We start from the raw sequence: 20,308 nt of genomic DNA on the forward strand, positions 1-20,308 counted from the left end.
ATCAAATTTGTTGGCATGTTTTGTCTTTATGTGACGGCACTAGAGGCAGATGAGTAATAAGAAGAGAGAGTCAGAGGGCTTGGATCAACCTGGGTATTGCAACCACATGTTATTGTGTTCCAACGACCAGGATGACCTCTGTTGTTCTCCTCACTGATTTGCATAAGGTCTGTTGTTAGTCACTAACACAGAGTCCTGACTGTGCAAAGATAATCAAAAGCCCCAAAATATGATAAACCCTGTGTCATTTCCTTGAACATGTTGGTACACTGAATTTTTTGCTCAGATGATGTTCTCATTGTTTATTTGAGACAAAAAAACGTACAAAGTAAAAAGTTAGGATTTGAAGTCATGGAATGAGAATAAGTTGTTGTTGGGCATGAACTCCTAGGCTAAAGTTTTCTCGTATCCACTAACAAACCAAAGTGACCCAGACGAGGCCACTGGCTTGACAAGGAAATTAATAGCAGAGGAGTGGCCCTTGCTGAGTGTCACCATGCCTCATAAGCCAGCATAATCCTTCCCACTGCTATTTGGTGGCACAACACTCGGGCTGGGTGAAGAGGCCATCCTCATTTTTTATCGGCCAATTAGCTCAGAAGAGGGGGACTAATTAGCCGGGCTGGCTGGGAGACAGGCCAGGATCCTGTGGTTGGCCGGCGCTCATCGTCGGAATATGCTCTTGGTGATGAAGAGGCCTGGGTGCTGTTCCAGAGGGCTGCTCCTGTCTGTGCTTGTCCTGCTAAATCCAACGCTGAAGAAACTTTTGTTGACTGCAAGGGAAATAACATCAGAGCATACAAATCTCTATATTGTCTCCTCAGTCTCCCCTAACCATCTTAATGCTGGAATTTTGGATTTTGTCTTGAAGATTAAACGCAGACATTTTATTAAGCATCAAATTCTGATGGACTATAAGAACTCGTACCGATCCCAAACACTCAAAAACTACTGCTTTTGTTTTAGAGACCAGACATTGCAAAACATTTGACTGTTGGGCCCAAATATGAATTTTTAGATATTCTGGTGCCCAAAACCTCTAATCAAACATCTCTGATTAACACACATGAACAGCCAGTCCTTTCAAATGTATTTTTATTTCATACACATGAAATAGTTTGAAGTATGCAGTACTAATGAATAATCCAAAATACACATCAAATTCAGAAAAAACAACAAGAAAGTGAAAATCTTATAAAATAAAAGTATGTATTATTGTAAATGACCTCTTGAGGCCAACCTGCAGTACCTTCACAGTCCATCAGGGGGCACAGACCACACCTTGGGAACATTGGTAGACTATTGCTTCAGACCCTGGAGGCATGGACGCTCACATTTTGAATCACCCTGCAGAAACAACAACAACAACAACAGCAACATGTGAGCGTTAAGGTAATCTAAGCTAAATATGTTTAAGTTATCTGAGTCAAAATCTGAGATCTCAGAAGCCTGCCACCTAATGTTGGGTTACAAATGCTTGGCTAGTATTTACACTCCCAGTGTTAGCTCAGAGGCCTAAAATTATTCCAAAAGCCGTTAATGCAATGCTAAACTATGGCTCTTTGGCGTTAGCTTTTAGCATACTACTCTGAAATGAACCAACCTTTCTTCCAAGGCGCAGCACCCACCACCTAAATTAGATCATTATTGACTTTGTTTGCCTGGATGCTAACGCTAAGTGTAAATAGCTTCGGTGTGACCTCTTCTAATATTCTCCAGCAGAATTTATTGTTTCATTTTTTGTAATAGATGTAGTATTCCCATTCCCAATGCAAATCCAATATTTGGAAATTTACAAAAAACTTGATTGATAGTATTTCAACAAAATGTTTTATTTAGATGGGTACTACATAAAGTACTCACTGATATACTATCAGAGCATACAGTATATAGTAAGAGGTCTGATTTAAGTCTCCAGTTGCTTTATCTGTGCAGCCTTATGGAAACCCACACAACTTCACTCTAAGTCTTTAGAGAATCTTGCTTTTGTTTATGCCGGGGGGACTTTGCTCTTAATTGCTTGCTACTCTAATGGGACAAATGTCTTGTTGCTAAATGACTCCAGAAAACAGGATCGTGTTAACCAGAGGAGAGATGGTGTAATCTGAGTAGAGTTGTTCTCTTGAAAAATGATCCCGTCTTTTTTAATGTATTGCAGGGGTTGTTCACGTCATTAAGCATCTGTCTTGATTGCAGGTGAGAGAAGAAAAAGGAGACGCAGTTGAGCTTTAAAAGAGACTGCAGTATTAACCTCTGCACCATCAAAGGCACCATATACCTCGAGTTTATCCCCTATATCCTGACTGTTTTGGAACACTTGCAGAGCTGTGTGGTCTCTCCAAAAGACAGCGGTGAGGACTGGGAGTCATTCCAGGGAGCTTCACCACACTCGGCTCCTTCATCCTGCCTTGTGTACACTTCTAATATTTCCCACCCCAGAAAAGAAAAAAAAAATCCCCTCTTCAATCACGCCTCTGTCTCTCTTTCTTCACAGCACTGTAGCAAGTCTGAGATAGGAGAAATCCAAGCTAGCTGTGAAATCTCAAAAGCTGGTCTAAGTAAGATTGTTATGTAAAACACCCCCCCTCTTTTATCTGCCAAAATCAAGCCGTCGGTTTGAAATAGAGAAGAGCATCATTATGCTGCAGATTCTCTTTCTGCTCCAAATTAAATGCTGTTGTCAGCATGGACATGAGCTGGAAGCATGCCCCATTTTTTTGCAGGGAGATATATTCATGAAGGGACACATTTGTACATACAAGGACAAAAAGGCAAAAATGCTCTGTCCAAATACGACAACCCAAACCAGCACTGGATTAGTCATTTTCTTTGATATAAAGCTAAAACACTCTGGCTGTCCAGGATTGTGCCTCTCGTTGATTACCATTACATTTCAGTCACTGAGTTAAGCATGCAAACATAAAAGCCTAGAAAAGATATTTATAGTTTTTATTAAAGTCACATCTTACCAAAGGTACATAATGTCTAGAGCACGATTAAAAAGGTTTTCTGAATTGCCATTTTTTCTTTTATCCATTCCAAACACGGATGGTTACCAGACATGACCATTTCTGATTTCACGACTTGTGCAACATGACCTAAATCTCTTGAAAAGGTACAAATCTGTTCATATTTATGTTCATTGACAGTGCCAACATTTAACTCTCCCTACTCGTGCCATTTCTGTCCGCTGCTTTTGGTGTATGGATAAAACTCAAAAGATCTGTTTTCTTTAACAACACTATTATTTTCGGTATCCAGATGGTGAGAGGAGTCTTTTAAGGATTCTACTTTCAGAAAAAAGCTAACGGATGGAGAATCAGATGCTTGGCTCTGTGACTTGCATGTTATAAGTTAACAAATAACTGACACAGACTTCAAATGCGTCATGGTAAAATACCCTCCTTAAGTTTGTGTCCTGTGTTGTTACTAAAGTTAGTTTATGAGCAGGAAATCTGTTTCCTTAACCTCAGTCAAACTGAAGAGGGGGAAAACTTCCTTTCTTTCACATTTGTTGTCCTGATGCGTCACTGAAGAACAGAGGCCTGTAAAATCAAACAAGTTAAACATATCCATCTTTCAGTTAGCTGGCTTCACTAACCCTTAAAGATCTCCCTAAGCGATCACAGGAAGCTGGATATGAACCGGACAGCAGAGGCGCTGCTTGTCAACAGGCAAGGCGGGCAACTGCTTGGGGTAGGAAACCTCCCCAAGGGGTTCCCATCTGACAGAACTCTCTCTTGTTACCCTGCTGAACGCTGCTTGGAGGGTTGATTTTTGCCTACAGGGCCCCATCAGACTCTAGAATCACCAGAGTTTGTACGAGCAAGCTCACATAAAAGGGGCGGTGTCCGAAGCACATGACCAATTGAATCAGACTAGTCAGCAGATCGTCATATTTTACAAACTCAGTGCAAACTTTTCTGATATTTAAAAATAAGAAAAAGTGACATAGAGCTGCAACAACCAAAAAATCGCAGTGTTAATGTGTCAATTAAGGAAAGTAATAGCCAATTACTTTCTCATCATTAGTGCAAAATGGATCTAAATATTTATCTCATTTAGCGTGACACCTTCTACTTTGTGTATGTAGAAAATCTGCCTCTTGGCACAGGCCCCTGGTCTCATTATTACCTGCGTGTTTGATATTATTGGTGAGATAGTTTCAGCAGATTCAAAGGTCAAATAAAAATGGTCTTGAAAGTATTGCTGTCAGGCTGTCATGAGATACTTTAAATATATATTTTGGCTCATGGGTGAAAGGACTTGGGTCACTAAACATTCTATATTATGATACTGACAATAGCAATGAAATAAGAAGGAAATTACAAGAATCAGTTTGATATGTAAAAAAGGACCAATACAGTATATCAGTTGGGTGATAACAGGCTGCTATAGGCCTATTATACATTTTGTTTCTAGTGCTGAAGAACATGTGATGCAGAAAACAATGCATGGATGATTTAGAAATGATGTCATCAAGTTGTATCTGACTGCATAGTTTGCAGTACTCTTGGCAATGTCTGCAGCACTCCTTGCAGGGAATCTCAGAAGTCTAAAAATAATGCAAAATGTGTTTTTCTTCCAGCTAAAGAAAAATCAACTATCAACCTTTTTATTGGTAATCAGTAAAAAAACAAATTCCCCTCTCTAATTGGTAATGATATCTGTCGCAAAAATGCATTTCAGTCAGGCTCTAGTTTCTCAAAATAAAAAAAACATAACTGTTGAGGTCACGACCTGGATTACCTGCAGTCTTCCTTTAGTTCTCCTGGCACTGATAAAACAATGTGTTAAGCACTTCCCTTCCATGACGGCAGGCAGGCATGATAAAAACTTGCAAATTCAAGCCGCGGTAAACAAATACTCGCGGCTGGAAGGTAACCTGTGGGTTCAGCGAGTTTCAGGCGGGAGGAAGACAAAACAGCCTTTGAGAGTCTTCGGGCTTCTGCTGATCAGTGTATGATAAACTCCCCGCTGGATGATGTAACAAGCGGCTCTTGCAACGACAGAGGCCATGTGTGTGTGTTTGTGTGTGTATGTGCGCACACACTCCAACCACTCTGTATCTCACGGGTGCAGTGTGTGTGTCGGCGCCATGCACCTGGCTTGTGTGCACACTTGAGACTACATGTTGTGTTGTTTGTGTGCGAGTGCGATGTGAAAAACGGGTCGCAAATCCAATTGAGTTTACTTTTTTTGTGAAGGCTTGTGAAGTTGTGCCTAAAACCTGAGAATAGAGTTGCATTGATGTTAGTGTGTAATCTTTCCTGCAAAGTCTCACTGGGACTTTCCATTCCAACAATGCTGCTTTTTTATTTGGGAAGATTCAGAAAAGAAGACTCTTTTATGCATTTCTTGTCCATGTTTATATCTTGTCACCTGTGCTGCTGCTTCCCAGCGCTGATTTCTTGCAAACTTTGAGAAGGTAAAAGTTTAGACGGATAGATGTATTAACATATTGTAGGCTAATGAAAATGGTAATAAAAAAAAGAAAGAAGAAGAAACACTGTCCGAGCCTTAACCTGAGGCATGATTTAATGCTGTGTTGTTGTCTCTTCTCGTTGCTGACAACAACAAATAATGCAGCGACAAACAGGCCAGAAGATTAGCTAGAAGAGCAATGTGACTGATGCAGCCAAAGCAAGTTGAGTGGGAGTCTGGATCTGGACTTTCTGTTCTCAGACAGCCAGCCTCATGGATCGCTTCAGGCTACTGAATGCTAAATGGTGTAGCCTTGGCTATCCTCTCAAAGTGCTGCTCACTCCATGTGTGGGATGCCTAGTGATCTCCCCCCATTCTTTATTTATTTAAAGTGACCTTTTCCAACTCCTGAGCGGAGATCGCTTTGGGCAAACTGAGCTGGGTTTAAATGTTCGGGGGGGGTGTGGGAGGGGAGGCCATCGTTTGTTGCCAGGGCCCCCGAGCGAGCCGAACGCTGAAACTCTGCAATTTTAACCCCGGCGCTCTACTGGGAAGCGTCGGGCCGGCTGGCAGGCAGCAGCAAATGAAGCGTTTCAGGTTAGATGTGGTGATTTGGTTTTTGTCCTCATTAAAAAAGAAATCCCTGCCACTGCTTCCTCATTTGTAATCCGACGCAATTCTTCTGAGGTGGATTTAGATTTTGGGGGGGATTTAGACGGTGTAAGGTCACTGAAGCCAGCAGGAACAAGAATGCTATCAGTCTACCGCAGAGCCCTGAAAGAGCAACTTTACATGTACTTTGCCCTCTCTTACTTTAAGTATTCCTGCTTGTAAAAAAGGGCGTACAGTAAATCCCATCAAACACTTTTTTGCTTAAGCACACTTGTGCCAATCACTTGAAACATCTCCTGCCCCTCTTCAGGGAGCTGAAACATAATGAGTGTCAGTATCATTAAATCTACCGCGCTGCTATTAAATCAGTATCATTCAAAAGGCTCACGCTGATATCATTGCCTCAGAAAGTGCTGATGCTGCTTTGGGACCTGCCTGGATCACAGTACGATGGGATTTTTGCATCCATTCAGAGATCCGCTAATTCCCTCAGGGACTATACTGCACAGTAATCCACTTAATTTACAATTACCAGTGCAAGCCACACTCATAGGGAATGATAAATGGACGAGTGTAATCCCGCTGACCGAGCCAATGAGAAGACAAATCAGTTCATATACAACACTTTGATATCTATCCCACTATGATTTATCTCTGTATACACAGCATGTTGTCACAAACAACTCCCTGTTAAGATGCACACATGTACTCGATTATTGACGAATATATATTCTGAATGCTCCCTATGTGTCTGCCCTCTGCATACTGTATGAACCTGCTCCCTGCCTTTAGGGAGCTGCAGGGGTAAAAAAAAAAAAAAAAACAGGCGGTGCAGGGTGAATGTTAATGTTTTAACTCCCCTTCCCAAAGATCAGAGCGGTGCCTGCTCTAGCCGGCACTTTGAACTCCAACACACTTCTCACTATTTCAACCTCTGTCCTCGCCTTAATGGCGCTGCTGGCAGCTGGATATCAAGTACAGAGAGAGAAGATGTATCGGCATGATGATTGTAAGAAAGTTGGAGTCCTCAGCCAAGCTAGCTCTTCTCTGAGCCAGTACTAAGGCTCTGTGTTTCTGGGTTCTGTACTATCGAAGAAAGAAAACCTCTCCTTCAGGAATCCCACTGAAATTGGTAAAATCCGTTATAACTCAAAGCCCTGAAACAGAGCCTCTTGCACTAGTTTATAACATTATTGCATCAATAGAATAGAATAGATGTTTATTGCCATTTGCACAGGTACAGGACAGTACAGGTACATTGGAATTCTCCGAGTCAGTCAGTCAGTCATTATATATAAAATAGAATAGCATTATAAGAAAAAAAAGAGTAGAAAAGTACAAATAAAAATAAAAAGTTATGAATAAGGTATGAATAAGTCCTTTTTGCAATATTGATCATGATTTATGATGATGTGGTGACGCAGCTTTTAACACCATGTCCCATAAACCCCCTAACCCACAGACTAAATGTCACAGCTCAACAAAAGTCCACAGGTGGTTAGAGGGCCCACCCAGCAGAGGCTACAGTCCACACTGCTGTGGACCGCGGGCTCGACTCCAACACTCTGCCCTTTGCTGCATGTCATCCCCTTAGTCTGTCCTCCCATTATTACCTGTAAAAATGTCTAAAAATTATCTTCAAACTAAAAGAAACAGGTGAGTTGCAGGACTGTGGGTTAGCTCAGGTATGTTTGTATAAACAGCAGGAGAGAGGAAAAAACGCTTTGAACTTTTTGTGTTTTGTTTTTTTTTACAGCAGAGACAAAACGATGGAGTGGGAAAAAAAATTTAAAGATTGTTTTTTATGAATCTGGACTAAGCCAAGTACAAACAGTCCCACATTTTCACTGGGAGCTGAAGATTTTTCTGCAGACAAAAATACTTTTTGTTTAGTGTTGGTTAAAATCAGAAAGGCTTCAAATTGCGGTAGTTGATTCCAGCTCTTTCATGTCTATGGATCTCAGTTTATGTGGGCATTACCAGTTCAGAGATGTGACTTTATAGAATGCAGAAAAAGATGCAGAAAATTAGATTTGCCCATCTAAATTAATCTCTATAAATCTGATTCAGCCCAATGTGGACGCCTGCTTTGCACAACTGCAGGCCATAATATTCATAGTTATGGTACTTTTTTTCTTCATATGAAAGTGGTTTAAAGTGGAAATGTTGCTAACAGCACATAGCTAACTTTGATATGGGCGTATGATATGTAGCAATATATTTTAAAATGTTGATTTCAAAACTTAAATAACAATTAAAGCAAAATTAAGTATAAAACCAATATTTGAAAAAAAAGTTCTCTGTAAATTTTCATGTCTCAGAAGTTACTTTAAAGGAGATCTAATATGCTGATCGATATTTAAATACATACATTTAAAGTTACGACTATTGAACGTCAATACTAATCCTTTGCAAAGTTTTTTACTGCGTAATCTCTAGACGAGGTTTCCTGCAGCTCTGAATGTGACATTACGAGAACTTAACGAGACTTGAGGCCAGAACCCGACGTCAGGTTCTGCCGTTAATTAGAGCAAAGCATGAGGCAAAGTTGTAGGACACGCCCACCCTGGAAGCTCACTCAAATGTCCTTACGACTAAAAGCAGAGCTGGCCAATCAGAGGAAAGTGGACACATGGGGAGGGGGGTTCTTAAAGAGACAGTAGCTGAAATGAACCGTTTCAGGCAGAGGCTGAAATTAAAGATTTTACTGACACCATTATAAGATAAATAAGGAGGTTTTGAAGCTATACATCTCGCAACGCTACTCCATAGGTGGCGCACACTGTGATAATTAATGGTGAAAGTGAGCGTAATAGATCTCCTTTAATTAAAAAGTTCTGAGGGGAACATAGTAGCTGAATTACATTATAATCAAGCCAATATTTACAGTTTTCTTTAAACCATGAATATCAACGTTGTATATGGAAAGATACAGGGATAAATAAAGTCATTTTTGGAACATGACTGATAATACAACATTTTCTGAATCCAAACAAAAGTTTAAGACTTTCTCCATATTGTTATAAAGTTGATGGCAAATCAGTCTTGTTCTCTCTCTCTCTATACCTCTATGTCTTCTGTCTCTAATTTGACTTTCTTGCTCTTACAGTTCTCACTTTAGTCTCCCTTACACATTTCATTGGTTCTTCTTTTAGTTTCCAGTCGGAGATACGCAAATCAATCCCCCCCCATTTCACATTTTAATCACTATCTCTTGCTTCTTTTCTCGTTCTTTCTTTCCCTCTGACTTAGCCTCTTTGACCCTCTGACTCAGCCTATACCTCTATCCTCTCTCTCTCTCTCTCTCTCTCTCTCTCTCTCTCTCTCTCTCTCTCTCTGCTTTGATTCACACATTTTAATTGCCCATTTCCCCATCTCCGGAATTAATGAAATCTTTATTCATACAGAGATGCATTAAGATTTTGGAGAGATGAGAGGGGGAATGTGGAGAAAGAAGCAGAAAAAAAGGGAAACAAGAGCCTTTTGGTTTTGCTGAGAACAAACCGATGTTGATAGCAATGATTAGCCTGCTGCCAAATAGCTCAATCACGTCTTAGAAACAGGGAAATAAACCACAGAAATCACCCTCGACAAAAGCAAACGAGAATCAGATTTCTCTCTCTCTCTCCATTAAGAGTATCATTTGGCGTCCGAGGCCTTTCAGAGAGCGACTGTGAAGGAGACGCAGCAGATCAAAGCCTTTCCCCCTCGCCCTCTCTTGCAGCAGTGCTTATGCAGAGAGAAAGACAGATCTGGGTGATGAGTTGACGTCAGAGAAAACGACGCAGAAAAAATAAAAAGGGTTAGAATGACATGTGAGGACATGTTATGACTGCTGCCTTGACTTGACAGCGCAGGGTTAATTATGGATGGCCTCGTCTGTTGGGAAGGGCTCAACGCTAAGTCGCTCAGAAGACTGAGGCCCCAGCTGCCTTCTGGCTATGTGCGTTAGGCTTTCTTATGTTTTATTACTGCTGGAGGTTGCTGTGGAGGTTGTGGAGCTCCACTCAGGATTTGAAACAAGCTTTCTGACATGAGAAGTTAACAACAGTTTGGGCGGATGTTTCATAGGCTGACACATTTTTTTTACTCGCAGTGTTATTAGCAAAAACACTTCCTCTGAGGACCGAGGAGCCGATGTAATGAGTCAATGAACCAGACTGAAAAAAGAGGAACGGGGAGACTGACAGAGAAGCACGGAGGACATTTTGGAAATAAAACTTGCTTTCTCTCAGAGTGTCATAAAAAGATTGTCATCAAGCTCATGTCCTGTAGCATATCTGCTGCCAGCAGGGATCGCAGGTGTAAATGGGCTAGCATTTACTTACCTAGCAATAACTTACAACAGACTGTTTTAAAGTGCGGCGGAATCTAGAGTAGCCTAATAAGGTTACCGCTATCGTTAGCTCGTTACCGCTCGTTGGCGTGTCAGCTGGTGCTCTCTCTGTCACTCTGCTTCACACACACGCTCCTTCTGCTCTCTGCCTGGATGCGCATACACACCTCTCCTCTCCTCTTTCCTGCTTGCACCCCTGGCTGACGGATAAGAAAGACTCACAGTGGGTTATAACCACATATCATGGATTTTGAATATCCAACAGCCCACCACTTACATTTTAACCTTTGTTTCGTTAATGGAAACAGAGAGTTTCTATCGTCAAAGATCTATTTTTAGCTCGTCTTGATCATGAAAAATCATGAAAAAAAACAACTCGCGCTGCATTGTTGTGTTAGCATGCTAATGCTAGCGATCTTTATTATGCTGGTATCTTCACCCTGCATGTAAATTTACCTGAAATGAACGTGATCTAGAAACACAGTTAAGCAGTGAGTACAGTATGTTATTCTTCTTTTCTCTAGTCCCTCAATTAAACAACTTTTATACACGAGGGGAGGAGTCAGCCGGCCGTCCGGGCGATGTAAACAAACTGAAGATAGGACTCTGAAAACTCTGAAAACATCACAGAGAGTGGGACTCGGGTGTTACACCCATTGTAGACAGTCATGACTCACAGTTATTTTCAGAGGAGATACTTGATTTCTACATTTAAGTGTGAAAAAACACATAGAAAGCCTTTAATGAAATGAAAAGTGCAAGAAGCCCAGTTGTATAACAGTAAAAAACATAGAGTGGTGAAAAAAAGGTAGACTGTACAGAGATTTAACTAACAACGTCCAGTGTAAAGTGAAGAGTACAATACAATGCCGGTGTGGAAACAACTTTTAAAACCAGTTAAGCTGAGCAGTGCAGCCAGTTAAGGTGACTTGTGCAATATTGTTCGTTGCCAAGCCGTTGTCATGAATCTTATTCAAAGAAGGAGCATTGTCCTTGTCTGCACCTTACCTCATTCCCCTCTTCCATTCACTTAGCCGCTCCATGTTCAATCAATCAATCAATCAATCAATGATGCCACGAGGCTCACAAGCCGAGTTGCATTGATTTGTTAAAGGATGTAATGCCTCCGTGGCTGCTAAATGTGCCTCCAAACGGTCTGTAGTGTTCTCACATTGTTGTCGAGGCACTTCAGATTCATACACATTTGATTGGCCAGATGCCATAATTAGCATGGTCAGGAAAAACAAGCACTCTAAAGGAGCCCGTTCTGCCTGAGTGTATCTATTTAAGAGACTCCTCCTTTTTTCCAGAGAGTTATGGATTGGAATAAAGTGATGTCAGCATGAAACAAAAGCCTGAAACATTTAGTCGATTTACTGTCCTGACCTGGCGAGGGGGAAAGACGCCCAGGCCAGAAAAGTAGTGGATTTGTCTCTTTTGTCTACAGTCTGGGAAGTAATTTGCCTGCTGCCTCTCTGTTAAGGGAAACAGGGGGGATGAGTGGGTACTTTTTGCTTTGTCATGGGGAATGCAATGATTCATGCTAAAAGAAGCCAAACATCTGGCCTCATTAATCATTTCTTTTAAAGTCTGTGTATCAGAGAGCACTTTTTCTCTCTCTCTCTCTCCCTCTCTCTCTCTCTCCCCTCATCTGCACTGCTTGTCATCTGTTGACGTCCTGGCATGCCTCATCACCCATATCACTCCTCCTTCCTCATTTGCTCCCTAATTTGTTTAGATGGCGGTGGGAAGAGAGGGATGAGAGTGAAGAGGAAGTGAAATAAAATAAAAAAATAAAAATAAGGGAAGCGGAACGAGTGTAGAAAGGGAGGAAAGGAGAAGAAGTGCAGAGTTGTAAATCAAGTTTGATGAAAGCCGTTTGCATGCCGTTTAACAGTTAGGGAGTTTCTCATTACTCACCGCGCACACTGAGTGAACGCAGTGACACATCCACATTAAAGACACATGCTACATGGCCTGGGGCTAACCAACACACTGATAAGAACATTTTTCCATTCGCTGTGATGACTAAGCCCCCCACACACACACACACACACACACACCAGCCGTCAAACTTTTACAGGGTTTGAAAATTGCTGCTTCCTGACAAAGTTCCCATGACTGCGGTCGTGTCAACTGATGTGTTTGTTACTCTTTATTACATTTTATTGCTTAAGAAACACACTGATAATTCCAGAGACAGATGGAAATGAACTGTGTATACTATTAGTGATGTTTAAATTGGGGCTCACTTTCAAAAAAATAACTTGACGTATCAAAGATGTCTGATACAGACTGTAAATATTAATGAATGTAAAGTCTCCCATCTGTTCCTGCAGGGGTTCTTTGTCTTCATTATCAAACAGAACCTTCATCGTCATCATCAATATCCTTTAGTGTGTAGGTGATCATGAAAGAGCTGGGTCTTTAGCTTTTTCTTAAAGGTTCAAAGGGACTCTGCAGATCAAATGGAGTTGGGAAGCGTAGACCTGGATTATAGAGTTTAGGTAAGGAGGAGCCGTTTTTGTTGCTGTTTTGTAAGCGAGCAGCAGGGTTTTAAACTTGATGCGAGCAGGAACTGGGAGCCAGTGGATGGAGATGAATAACAGAGTGACATGTGGTAAGTTGAAGACCAGTCAGTTTGATAGTGCATGTAGGAAGACCTGCCAGTAGAGAGTTGCAATAGTCAATGTGTGATATCACAAGAGCCTGTACCAGGAGCTGTGCAGCGTGTTCTGACAGGTAAGGGCTGATCTTCCTGATGTTGTACAGGGCAAATCGACATGACCGGGTTATCAAGGCTACCTGAAGCTTAAATGTTAGCTGGTCATCAATCATGACACCCAGGTTCCAGGCAGAGTTTGGTTGTTGCAAGCTGGATATTGATCTGTGGGTGCATGGAGGGACCGGCTGGGATGACAGCCAGTCTAATTAATGAATGCCAAAAGGCACCAATTTGACAAAAAACTAAAAGCTTACCTACTGGTTTTCTAGATATTTTCTGAAGGTAAACACCTCTTGGGGTATTCCACAGTAGATCAGTATCCATGACAACTGAGCAAACTCAATTAGTTGGATTTTCCATTTCTGATATTATGGGTTAAATTTTGCTTTTAAAAAAGCAGGTAAGCGGTCCTTAAGTAACACATTTAAGTCAATAAAGTGAATTTGAGTAAACATTGAGCAAAGATTAAAAATCTTGAACATTTCATATAACTGTTAAGTCGTTATATCAAATGCTGAGACATTGGATTACTATTTTAACTGACAGGACTTGCTTCATAATATGCGTGTGTTTGCCTCAGCTGTATCGTGTGGAGGAGGAAGATTAATGTCCAGCAGCAGCAGCCGTAGATGACAGAGCTTCTTGAACCCGAAGAAAGTTGAAGGTGCTTCCTTTTGGTTCAGTTTGATGCACAGAACGTTACAGGACCCAGGAGACCTGATAACAGTATCAATAAGCTCAAATGTGATTGGTTTTTGGGTTTAAAAAAATGTGGAACCGGGTCTTTATTGAACCAGGTTTTCAAAACCCATCCCTGAGGTTCCGTAAGGTCCAAAACCAAACCTGCGATTACCAATTATTGCCAAAGGGGTCACCGCAGAGCAGAAATCTCATGTGAAGGAAAGTGAATTGTCTAGCCTTTATATATATATAAAAAAATATTGAGCAAATTTCTAGATCACCAGTCCCAAAATCACAATAAGGCAATTTAATAAAGTATGTATCAAAATTTCTGAATGGCATTATATTGGTTATTTCCCTTGGTTCACTTGGAACAGAACACAGAGGGAAGGATATGGACAAATCCTGACAGTTGTTTGTAAGTTATAAAAATGGGAAATGTCATGAAACAGGATCACTTTGGGTGGCTAATGTAAATGTTTCTCAATGTAAAACTGTCACTGTTTTCGTGCACTTGGGCGGGGATTAAATGATTACTGATGTCAACAACTATAAAACTCAATGGAAGAAGAAGAAGAAGAAGTTGGAGCAGCATTTTCAAGTCAAAGCTCACTCAGACACAAACTAAAACACAGCGGAAACAAGAGTCGTATAGTGCCACCAGAATACACAATGTCTTTAGGATGCAGTTTGAGCACAGGGGAATGTTAAAAGCTTGCAAATATAAGCAGGATGTCATCTAAAGGAACCAACTCATAAAGACTTTTAACCTCGGGGCAGTAAAGTAGGATAAGTTAAAACTGATATGGGGTCTGACAAGGTTCTTCCCGAAAGTCCTGCATCAAGTTTATGGCTGGAACGAGCCACATGATGCTCTCTCACACACAGTCTTCTTCCAGATGTTTGCCAGATGGGAGCAAAGTAGATATGCAATAGAATGAGCATCCATCTACATAGAGTGATAGGAATGATGATTACTTTGTGTACTTGCACAACAGCCAGAGAACATGTGCATGTTGAAAGCAAGAAGCAGAACTTTATGATACGACGTAACATTTTAATTGTTGTCAGACAACAATGGCCATGCTGTTAAAGTCGACCCAATGATGCACCCATCTTCATCTTCATTACCAAAAGTCATGACATTTTTGTGTTTTCCCAATTTTTGTTACAATCTGAAGTTCAACAATTGAGTTTCAAACGTTATAAATGGACATTGACGTCAGGTTTCCTTCACTGCTATGTTTGATTGGAAAAAAAAATGTTATTACCTTGAACGCTTCCCCAATAACAAGGCAAGCCTCAGATCTATCCATAAACCAATCTCGAGGGACAGTTATGTATTTTAATTTGAAGGGGGAAAATATTACATAACCTTCAAAGTGCATGATGACGTGTAGAGTATCAGTCATTAGACAGAACACGTCCATGATGAAAACATTATTTTCTATAGCACCATGCAAATTCTCTCGCTGATTGGACACTTATAGTTGCACTTCATAAGAGTTTGTAATTCGGTTAAAACTTTGACAAATTGGCAACAGAAATGTTCCTATATTTGTTTTGGAATTCAGGTATATAGTTGACATTTAAGCATAATGTATATGTAGAGCAGATTGGCTCCGTATCTATACAGTCCTTTACACTGAAAAAAAGAAAGGAATCAAAGCAAAGAGGCAGACACAAACACTTCTTTGCACACACACACACACACACACACACACACACACACACACACACACACACACACACACACACACACAAGGATGAGGAGTCATCCGATTAAGTGAATTAAAAGCAATCTGCTCAACAATGGCTTACATCAACATGCTGAAGCCATTAGCGCTTACACAACTGTGGTTGTTAGCATTGTTGAAACCAACCCCTTTCAATGCTTCATGCAGTACATCAACATCTATTCAAGGTCAACAACGGAGCCACTTAGCACACCTACAGCACAGACATCATCAAGGATGCATTGACAAACGGACGGCCTCTGCACTTGAGCTGAGGTATTATAGTTTTGTACACTCAGTCCAGTTGTGTAAGTGTCAGCAGGAAGCAGTATTTCAAATCAACGAACTAAGGTAAGCTTGACCAAATAGCTAGCTAAAGGTAGATCAATCTGTAAGTAATAGTAGTTACCCAGCTGAAGGTGGCGGGCTAGTACTAACAAGCCTGCTTTTTTAGTCCACTGGTTGAAATCGAGAAACTTCTGAGCCAAGAATGACTTGAACCTGGATAAGTGTAATTTCAAAATGGAAACTAAGACAAAAATACAGTAATTAAGGGCCGTTGCTTAGGGAATGTTGAAAATATATTTTGCTGACATTTGCAGAATTGCTGTTTTTTTTTTGTTGTTGCCCTTTTTAAAACACATGAAATATATTTAAAACAGAAACGGAGAGGTGTACCTGACGATACGCTGCAGGAAATAGCTGAGACCACTGATTTTCAGGCTTAAAATAAAAACAGTTAGAGAGTCCTCTACTCAGACACAGTTGCTCATGAAGGATGACTTGGACCAAAGGTGTTGGATGTACAACAACAAGTACACTCAGGAAGCTCAAGGATGACCCATTGGCCCTCCAAACTCTGTCTGTTAGCTTACCGGTAGCATAGAAACACAAGCACATAGATCAAACTCTCTCTCTCAGTTTATGGTGAATACTGTCCAGTTTTCTCTCCAGTAGAGACACAAGGTTACTGATATCCAACCTCCAGCTCTTTTCTTCTGTTCCCTGCCTGAATATAGGGGTCTTCCCTCTGTAAATCACCTGGACTTGATCCGCCATAAACCTCTGGGAAATTGGGACTCATCCAAACCAGAGGTGGTTTTGCCTGCTGAATGAAAAGAACAAATGATGAAGTAAGATGAAAGAAGAGAGAGAGTAGACAGAGTGAAGAGTAGAGCAGGGGGAAAAGAGCAGCAGTAAAGTAATTATTCTGTCCTCAATGTGTGTGTCTGTACACAAATTGACAGATAGCTTACAGACTTCGCGAGAAATGAGAGGCTGGAGTAAATTCAAATGCTTTACTGTTGTCATCATACTCATGAAGCTTCTTTCATTGTAAAACTGAAAAATACAAAATAAAACAAGCACAAATTAAAGGATGCTATCTTAAACATTAGCATTTTTTGTTTGTAAATTATCTGTCTTTAAACTATACAAAATGCATCAAATATATCAAATAGTTTGTATGTATAAATATAAAGAGCTGTTCTTGCAAATTAACCTACAAGGGATGCTTTCAAAGGCATACAGGCAGGAAGGAAAGAAAAAGCTGTCTTGTGCTGCAGGCCGACCACATGGAAATAAATGAAGCCCCTCCTAACTAGAGTCTCATAACTGAGTCACATGACTTAGAATGACCAATCAGAAAATACAGTGAAAAATATAGAGCAACAATTAAATTATCTCAAATGACCAGCAGGGGGAAACAGAATTAAAATGAATTTAAACATTCCTGCTATACATGACAGTAATGTATAAAATGTACCTCCTTACAGTCAGGCCTGATTTCTGAGCTCTGATCGGAGTACACAAAAAAACAGATGAAACAGGCGAGGTGGGAAAGATTGTCGCAATTGTCATGTAAATGACTTAACCCGGTTATCTTACCCTGAAAAAAGGTCAGAAGAAGAGCAAACAAAATTTAATCAAAACAGCCGAGAATCTTCTCTGTGTCAAATGTCAAATAACTCTCACATCGCACCATATCTCACTGAAACTGTGAACTGTTTGATGGGGGTTCATTAACTCTTTCTGGATTCGATGCAGTTCATGGGAAAAGGTTTTTAAAGGTTTTATATGCGATTTTTTGATCCAGCAGATGTCGCCCTTGAGCACCAGCATGAAACCAAAACAACTCGCGCTGCATTGTTGTGTTAGCATGCTAATGCTAGCGATCTTTATTCTGCTCGTATCTTCACACTGCATGTAAATTTACCTGAAATGAGCGTGATCTAGAAACACAGTTAAGCAGTGAGTACAGTATGTTGTTCTTCTTTTCTTTTCTCTGGTGTAAAAGCCAAGGAAGTGTACTGTGCCTGAGCACACACTGGCCAAACGAACTGGACTTTAGCGTTGAAGCGTGCTTGGGCACGGTACGGATGACCAGTGAGACCGCGCCCTAAGTCAATCTCCAACTTAAACCATTAGCAGCTAAATGGATTTATTTGCAAATTGACTCATAACAAAAGAGAAACGAGTCAGGCAGATCACAGCATGTTTGAGATATACTCCCACAAAAAACACTCTTACACAAACTAGCACTTAGTCAGAAACCACATTAAAGTTGTTTAGCAGCCTGTCTAGCCAGTTAAACCAGACCGACAATGAAGAATATATTATATTGAAATCAGTGAGGTGTTACTGAAATCCCACTATAACACCTATGAATAAAAAATCTACTCATATTCAAGATTATCCCATCCAAGTAACCTTCTGAGTGAGACTACTACTGCTAATAAAGACATCAAACGGGGGTCTGACCTTTTAATTAAAGTTCAGTTTAACCTTTCAGAAGTCAGAGCAATTACAGGCCCAGCCTTTTTTTTTTTTTTTTATTCAAACGTGTTGTTCCTGTTCCAATAGTTGACACTAATGTTGTCAAGCCTCATATAACAGAATGAAGTACAAGTTCTGCAAATTGTGGCTATTAGGGAAAAGTCATGTTGCTACAAACCAATGCAAGCACGAAGCAAAACAATAATCTGGATATTAAGACGAGTGCAGTCACCATCTAAACACAGTCGGAATAAAATGTGAATATCAAAAAGGCTAATGTATGACGACGTGTTCAAAAGTGTGCAGAGAACAGAGTGTGCGAGACAGTGTGTCAATGTTTGCTTTTGTGACGGACAAGGACGATGAGTAAAGGGTGAGGCGAGTAATAAAGAGCGTTTTCAGGACAGCTGGTTTGTGCTGATAAACAGACAAATTCTGAGAAGATTCATAAAAAGATTCTCTACATGAAAGCTGTCTCTCTCTCTCTTTGTCTCCCTATCGACCTTTTAATATCAGACCTGTAACTTCATCTGCGGTACATTTGTCAACACAAGTCTGCAGAAATGTCTTCATCTCTGTTTGCTTTGCTCTGAGTCCGAGCTTGCCTGAAAAGCTTGGCATGTGTTGCTTTAATACATTCCATGTACCAGCAGCCCTGCAAGCACACATTTCAAGGATTTCCAAAACTGATTAATCCCTGACAAATTATAAAAAAATGGAAGAATCGTGAGGCAGACACCCAAATCTTCTCAATTCATACGGTTTGATTCAAATGAGGTTATTAGGGTTATTTTATATCTTGAAGCAGGGGAATTTGAAATGTGGAAATAATTCTTTTACCTCCTCAGAGAGTAAATTGGAATAAGAAATGTTCGGAGTGAAATATCCGCAGGTAAAGGAAGAAAAAGACTGAAGAGAACTGGCCGTGAAATGCTGCTTCTCATGACTGCGTGCGTGACCAAAGAGCAGGTACGGGGGGGGGGGGGGGGGGAAGCGGAAGGTAATAGACTGTAAGAAGAAGTGCATCATTGTTTTAAAGTTCATAGTGTGTGAGTGTGTGCGCCTGAGGCAGAAGTGGGAGATTCCATTGGGGGAAATGAATTTGAGACAGCTCTTGCTCTAAATGAGGAAAAACAAACAAAAACATATTACAGCTGACTGACAGCAGACTAATAAAGTGCAGCGCTGTACTGGAAGGGACAGGGTTGAACATTTAGTCTTGAGTATCTTGAGTATTTTTGTAACGTGGGTGAACTAAATTGCACTCAGCCACAGGAAGACAAACAAAAACCTTATTGAGGTAATATTATGAAAATGTAAACTGAGATTTAGTGATCCAGTAACGGACTCAATATCTGGTATTATACAGAAAGAAATACCAGAATCAGAAAACAAGGGGTTTAATATAAAACAGCAGGACTGAACAGTCATCATCATGCCATTGTTTAAGTTAAAGTCCATTACCATTTCACCATTTGGGACATTAAAAGTCCCAAAAGAGAGTTTGATAAGAAGTGCTCACACAGCCATAACTTCTAAATCGAAGATAACGGACTTTTTAACTGGCGTAATTTTATAGAGGGTCTTTGAAGGGGACATTGCTTTTTCCAAACCTAAGTATCCCATTTCATTAGACATTTTGCAATTCCAAGCTTTAAAAGTGGAAATGCATGTCAGAGACTAACTTTCTAGTCCATGAACCCGACCTGGCTTCAACCTAAGTAAACTGTTTAACCGACTGATAATTCTGGTTGTGACTAGTGAGGCTGAAGACATTCAACCTTTTAGATGACTTAACAGTACATCACTACTTAAAGCACTTGTAGCTAAAAGGGTATTGATGTTCATCCATCCATCCATCCATCCATCCATCCATCTATTCATCCATCCATCTTTCCATTCATCCATCCATCCATTCATCCATCCATCCATCCATCCATCCATCAATCCATCTATTCATCCATCATCTTTCCATCCATCCATCCATCTATTCATCCATTCATCATCCATCTTTCCATC

General features: G+C 40.5%; 1 protein-coding gene across 1 annotated transcript in view; it reads right to left on the reverse strand.

The window, feature by feature from the left end:
* Window positions 1-1,194: 1,194 nt before the first annotated feature.
* samd12 (sterile alpha motif domain containing 12) overlaps window positions 1,195-20,308 on the reverse strand; it is a 161,268-nt gene continuing 142,154 nt past the window's right edge. Inside the window, exon 5 of the mRNA XM_065948338.1 lies at window positions 1,195-1,347. Coding sequence (XP_065804410.1) covers window positions 1,343-1,347 — 5 coding nt within the window. The 3' untranslated portion in view covers window positions 1,195-1,342. The remainder of the gene's footprint in view (window positions 1,348-20,308) is intronic.

This window comes from Labrus bergylta, chromosome 19 (genome assembly GCF_963930695.1).
Source record: "Labrus bergylta chromosome 19, fLabBer1.1, whole genome shotgun sequence".
In the NCBI taxonomy this organism is placed as follows: Eukaryota; Metazoa; Chordata; class Actinopteri; order Labriformes; family Labridae; genus Labrus; species Labrus bergylta.